Source organism: Cetorhinus maximus, chromosome 15 (genome assembly GCF_964194155.1).
Source record: "Cetorhinus maximus chromosome 15, sCetMax3.hap1.1, whole genome shotgun sequence".
NCBI lineage: Eukaryota > Metazoa > Chordata > Chondrichthyes > Lamniformes > Cetorhinidae > Cetorhinus > Cetorhinus maximus.
The window spans coordinates 58,883,968-58,890,723 of NC_135893.1; the positions used below are offsets into that span (position 1 = coordinate 58,883,968).

The 6,756-nt window shown below is 39.9% G+C and overlaps 1 protein-coding gene across 5 annotated transcripts in view; it reads left to right on the forward strand.

Annotated features, from left to right (window-relative positions):
- The window catches only part of LOC144690711 (putative helicase with zinc finger domain), a 453,895-nt gene extending 450,194 nt beyond the window's left edge, over positions 1–3,701 (forward strand). For all 5 annotated transcript variants that reach the window (XM_078558475.1, XM_078558473.1, XM_078558477.1 and 2 more), the window contains one exon: positions 2,221–3,701. In XM_078558475.1, the coding sequence (XP_078414601.1) occupies positions 2,221–2,510 (290 nt within the window). In that variant the 3' untranslated portion in view covers positions 2,511–3,701. The remainder of the gene's footprint in view (positions 1–2,220) is intronic.
- The last annotated feature ends 3,055 nt before the right edge of the window (positions 3,702–6,756 follow it).

Genomic DNA, 6,756 nt, shown 5'->3' on the forward strand with positions numbered 1-6,756 from the left:
TGGCCAATCAGATGGCCAGCAGCTCTTCAATTCCAGCAACCCCACTGGAGGAGGCCCCAGAATTAAAGTGAATTTGTAGGCCTTGCCGGGACTACTCAGGTAGGCCCTGGTGAGGTGAGAGGGAGGGGATCAGTCATGAGGGAAAGGGTGTGCATCTTTGTGCTGGGGGTGGCCCTTGCTGTTGGGGATCCGTCCATGGCCCACAGGGTGCCCAGTTAGTAGGGCCCCCCTTTCTCTCCCTCCTAGAGCCTGCAGGTAAGCTGTCAACTTTTACTGGGAGGCCACCCCAAATGGGTTACAGCCCCAACTTGTGTAGCAGCAGGATGAGGCCCTTAACTGGGTGGTGCAGGAGAAGAGGGACCTGGGGTATATGTGCCCAAATTGTCAAGTGCAGGTTGAAGAAACAGTAAAGCACATGGGATCCTGGGCGTTATAAATAGAGGTACATAGCAAAACTTGCTTGCTTTTGTACTAAGCATTTACAAAACACTGGGTCAGTCTCAACAGGAGTATTGTGTCCAATCTTGGACACCACACTTTAGAAAGAATGTGAAAGCATTAGAGAGGGTGCAGAAAAGATTTACAAGAATGGTTCCAGGGATGAGGAACTTTAGTTACGTGGATAGATTGGAGAAGCTAGGGTGTTTTGAGAAGGCAATGTTGAGAGGAGATTTGATTGAAGTGTTCAAAATCACGAGGGTCTAGACAGAGTAGATAGAGAGAAACTGTTCTCATTGGCAGAAAGGTTGAAAACCAGAGGACACTAATTGAAGGTGATTGGCAAGAGAGACGTGACAGCAGCATGAGGAAATTTTTTTACATAGTGAGTGGTTAAGAGCTGGATGCACTACCTGTAAGTGTGGTGGGGACAGATACAATCGTGGATTTCAAAAAGGAATTGAATAAGCACCTGAAGAGAAAAAAATTGTAGAGCTTCGGAATAAAGGCAAGAGAGTGAGACTAGGTGAATTGCTCTTGCGCATAGCCGGCACGGACAGGATGGGCTGAAAGCTTCCCTCTGTGCTGTAACCATTCTATGATTCTGTTTATCCAATTTCCTTTTGAAGGCTACTGTTAAATCTGTACCAACTATCCTAACAGGCAGTGCATTCCAAATTCTAAACACTTGTGTAAGAATGTTTTTCTTCACATAGCCTTTGGTTGTTTTGCTGATTGCAGTAAATCTGTACCCTTTCCTTATAAACCCTTCAGCTATTGAAAACAATTTATCCTAATTTACTCTATCTAAACCCTTTATGATGTTAAACACCTCTATCAAATCTCCTGCTGGCCTTCTCTGCCAGTGGAGAACAACTATAGCTTCTCCAGTCTATCCACATAACGGTAAACCCTCATTCCTGGAAATATTATAGTAAATCTCTTCTGTGCTCTCTCAAGCCTTCAAGTCCTTCCTAAAGTATGATGCCCAGAACTGGACACAATACTAACTGGAGCCTGTTCTGTGTTCAGTTAGTTCATGGCTTATCTGTATCTTATCTCTGTCTACTTGCCTTGGTTGAATAACCCTTAACACCTTTGTCTAACATAAATATCAATCTCAGTTTTGAAATTTTCTGTTGACTCATGGTTTCAATAGATTTTTGGCAGAGAGATTTCCAGATTTCCACCACCTTATGTGAAGAAGTGCTTCCTGACATCATGACATCACCCCTGAATCAGCCTAGCTGTAATTTTAAGGTTATGCCCTCTTGTTCTGAACTTTCCTTGCCAGAGGAAGTAGTTATTTTCTGTCTACTCTATCACATCATTTAATCATCCTAAAACACCTCAATTAAATCTCTCCTGAATCTTCCATACTCATGGGCCTACAAGACTAGTCTATGAAATCTATCCTCAGTCTTGTAATCTGATGCAAAAAATAACAATTATCATGTTGTGAGGATGGAGCGTCCAGTATGCTTCGTGTCTGAGTGATGTGATACAAGTTTGTACCATACATATGGTCCCTACCAGACACGATCCAGCTTCCTTGAGTGGAGCCAGGTGATGCTTACTACTCTCCCAGATACTATTGCAGAGTGACATTGTATAAATCGGTGGAAGCTTTGGGTAACCTTGTAAGAGGACCAAGAGGGGGAATGAAGGGGACAATTAAATCTGTTACAGAAATAAATGTTGAAGTTTATCATCTGTAGAAAAGTTTAGAGAAGTTAGATTTTTACATGTTATTATTATTCTATTATTTATCTCTCTTTTTAGGACATGGTGCTCCAGGTTTTGAGACCGAGGAGGATGCTGGTTGTAATAAAAGTAGTTCCAGTGTAAGCCCTCTCACACAGCCCAACCCACTTCAATACCAGAGTCCATCTAAGTCTATAGAAAGCAAAGGTGCTGCCTCTTATGCCAGTGTTCTTCGAGCTCCGCCCAAGACTAGATTGAAGTTGTCTTCAGAAGCAGATAGGAAGCCCATTGATCCTATTTCTATATTGCAGGACCTGAGTAAGAGGTCATCCTTAAACGACAGTGGCTACTATTCTTATTTCGAATAATTGAAGTAGCAGATTATGATCACATGGTTTCATTTATGATGCACTTCTCATTGTTTTCTTTTGAGACATTATTGCTTTTTTTTTTAGAACCTTTTTTGTAAGATACTATTGCGTGCACTTAAAGATTTCTATAGATGCTATATTGGACATGTAGAAAGGCGTCATTCGTGAAAAAGTTTCTTTTTACAAAAGCTCTTCATCTCTGCTTATTTGCACATGAACCAGATGAATTCTTTTGAAATGAGTATTGTGAGTTTTTGTGGGGTTTGTTCTATTTATTTTGTATTTTTTGGGAGGGGAAATGTTGTTGTACCAAAGTTTAATTTATACTTTTTATTTTGCTGGTGTTGGTTTTTGTATTAAAATGAGCGTGACTTGTGACTGCAGCCCTCCTCCAGCCATAGAGGAAAGCCAAACACGCTTCTCATAATCACTCTGCCATATTCACAAAGAGCATGGTTGGTAACCTGTTGCAATTGATGTGAGAGAGAAGCTAAGCCCATTAATTTATAATAATCAGTGTTTGAGAGATCAAGAGTGACATTGCAAGAGAAACACAGTGATATTTTAACATTTGGTTATTTTCTAAATTTACAAACCTCTATTCTCACTGAGCTTTGTATTTGTGTTACTGGGAGATTATGCTCTATTGAAGCTGTGATTCTGTCTTCCATCGTGAAGACATGACATGGCAAATGTGATGAGCTTTTAGCACTGCCACATCTGACCTTTTGCATTTTCACTTTTCTTTTGAACCTGAAAGTCCAAGTTATATATTTGACATTACCCAAAGTCTGTAGTGTTCCTCGATTCTCTTTATGTAGTAATGTATTTAATATGGTATTTAAAAAAAACCTTGACTGCGTTTAGCATTTGTGACTGTTGTAATTTTTCAGTTGCTAAGCTACGCTGTGATTTCTTAAATCGCATGGTGTCTACCTTAAATGGTAATGACCTCCTTCCTCTGAATTTTCAGTTACTTTCCTCTATTGCACAGAAAGCCTAATTCAAAACTGTACTAACAGTTGTATGTTTCCAATCTACAGACAGCTCAAGCTGTTCACTTCAACAAACTGTGCGGAAAAAAATATTTGATTTTGTCCATTTTGATCTTGCTTTATTTTGGCGAAGTTCCCGCTATTTTTGTTATTTATTGTACATAAAACAACTAATTAAATATTTTGGTGAAAAAACAAAAGCTGTTTCATATTTTAATTAAGAAGTCTTGCAAAGAGCCATGTCAAACCTCAAGTTATGGATAACTTAATGCAATTTACAGTAGGTTGTTGGAAAAGAGGCAAAAGTTGGTAGAAGCTTTGAATTGACCTTAGGAAGGCACACCAATCAGATCTTGGGCTGTTAAAGAACAAAACTTGATCTTAGAATTTTTCATCATGTCTCACCTGCTGTAATGTACCTGTCATTATGAATCAGCAAATCTTTCAACTTACCAGAAGCAACATCACACAACATCTGCTGATACATTCTTATAATCTGTTCTATATTAAAATCACTAGATGGGTCACAATCTTCATTCTGAGTTCATGGAAAACATCTCTGTTAGGTTTCTATATGAAGATTCGTTATTAAAATATCCATAATAGATGGCCTGTATGCAGTGCTGTTTCTAATGCAATTAATTTTTTTGCTTATGAACCAAAGTTGCATAACTGGCTCCCTTCATCTAGGTTCAATATTGTTTCTTTCTGGGAAAGCAGACTTGCCAGTTGTCTCAAAAACGAGTAGGTACATATCAAATTTGAGATCTTTTAGAATACAAAGAACGTAGAACAAAGACTGATCATTCTTAAAATGAATGCCTCACCAGTTTGGGTGTCCTGCTGCACCTCAACCGAGTCTATCAACACTTGAGAAGAAATCCTGAAGAACCAACTCAGCACAGCCTACCAATTAATGAGATGAACCAATAGTGTCTCAGGTATGGGCTCAAAATAATTTATCCAACATTTTTAAAAATCCTCTCAATGATCGTTCTGATAGATATATGCAATGCATTGTATCTGTGCTCAAGAGCTGTTTGAATGTCATTAGCTTGGAACCTGATCTTTTATGGGTGAAATAATCGAAACAATGTGGATTGTCATAACCTGAAGATATCGTGACTTCTGCCTTGGGAGTGGGATCGACCTACATGATCCTGAACTGATGCACAGACAAACTAATGTTCAAGGAATAACATTTTATGCATTTCATGAAGATGTTATTAGATAACAAGAATACACTCACCGATGCCCTGTCCTGGGGAAATCATGCCATTTTGGAAAAAGTGGAGGGTCCTTTCCTGCTGTTGCTGGCTATCCATTGGAAAAGTGATATAATTGCTTCCTCTGTCAAAAAAGTATTAGTCAACTGTTTAACATATCTGTGAAATGTAGATGGGCTGATGTTGCTGATGAACCCTGTGACTGCCTGGAATCGGTCAGAACTCTAAATGTTAAGTGCTGTGGTACCCTTAACAGACTCGAACAATGCAGAGGAGGAGTTTGACCAGAGGCTATAGCATGTAACACAATTCTATCACAACTTCCCTTATGAATTACAGTCTATAAAGGTGCTAAGTGTGCCTCTGCTTATAAATCTGAGTTGGAGGGTAATGACAGTTGCGACTGTCTTTGTATGGTGTAGTCACATCTACCTGGCAACCCTCCTTTTATCCTTCCCTTTCTTTCCGAATAACAAATATACCAGTATTCCCTTGGAGAAAGCCATGTGAATTTCAATAAATGAAAACACAACACTTGGTGCAAATGCCTAAATTTTCCAAATATAATAGCACGGTGTTCCGGTGGTTTCTGGCATAAGCCTCAATTTAATAATTCAGGCAAGCTCCCTTTGTTATTACTGCCTCTGTTGGGAGGCAGCCAGGAAGTAAAGGCCTGGAGCTCCTTTAATATCTTGAAAAAACAATTTGGCCTGTAAGTCAATGTCAATCTGATGTGCTGGAGGGTCCCCCATTTTACAATGATATAGTTAAAATGCTTCTCTCAGAAGTTAAACTGAACAGAATTATTTTCCGACAAATATATTTTGTTTCGCCCTGGTAGCTGCCCCTTTAAATCAGGCACAATTTGTCATACAATAGCCTCTGGCTAAATTGTTACATACGTTGTGAATTTTGTCATTTTTCTGCTCATAACAAACTTAAGAGGAGGTCAAACTCAAAAATTCAAAAATAATCAGCCTCTGCAATTGGTTGTTATTTTATATGACAGCCTGTTATTTTTTTTGAGTGCAGCTGGCAGTTATAAACCTTGATAAAAGGTCGAGAGCTATAAAAAGGAGTCGACTGAGAATAGCGCTTTGAGCTGAGCTGAGTTGAATAAACTGAAATCTTCACAGAAAGGCAGGTTGATTCTGCTCACTGACACCTGGGTTTCACTGCATCTCATGGGTAACAAAGGTATTTCTTGCACTGTCTTCAAGGAAGAGGGAGAAACAGACAAGGTCAGGCTGCTCAAGATGTGCAGCCTATAAGATCCAGTGGCTTAGCTATTATGGGATAAGGTAACTCATGCACACCTGCCATTTGGGTGGCTCTAGATTAGAGTTAAACATTTGCACTCATGCAGGCACCAGAGGAAATAGAGTACTGTAGTTAAGCATGGATCCATGCACACACAATGGCCTCTGATGAAAATTAGGCATAAAGTCATTGGCTGTTCAGACATCGTTCTTGGAGAGGTGTGGTAGCAACATTGTTGTCATGACATGAATGGGAGCAGACAGGAAACATTTTGAATTTAATGCCATGTTAGGGGTGTGAATTGGGGGATGTACACAAGACTGTTCATACAGTGGCCAGATGAAGGAGTCAAGATGAGCTGTCCTGCAAATGTACCTTTTAGCCAGGAAAAGATTGCCCTCCACACCCTCTTCAGGTTTCTGCTGTTTCTTGAGAATATGCAGATAAGGGCGCCTCAGGCTGATGTCTAATGTAGCCATACAGGCCCCGTGCTAATGCATTCCTCCTCCTCTTCCATTAAATTAATTGGAGGAAAAATTATTTTGGGCTTTATCTGAAGGGTTGAAGGGAAGACTACCCCAGAGCAATCAGCACTGCCTTGCTCTCCCTCCCTTAGTCACATTGGCATTGCTTTGCTGTTTCTTTAAATCACCCTGCCAATGCCTTGGAATTACACTCTATCCAGGCTCTCTGCCACTGGATCACCAAACAGCATCATTCTGTTTGTTCATAAATTACCCAGGTAATATCTTCCTCTCTCTT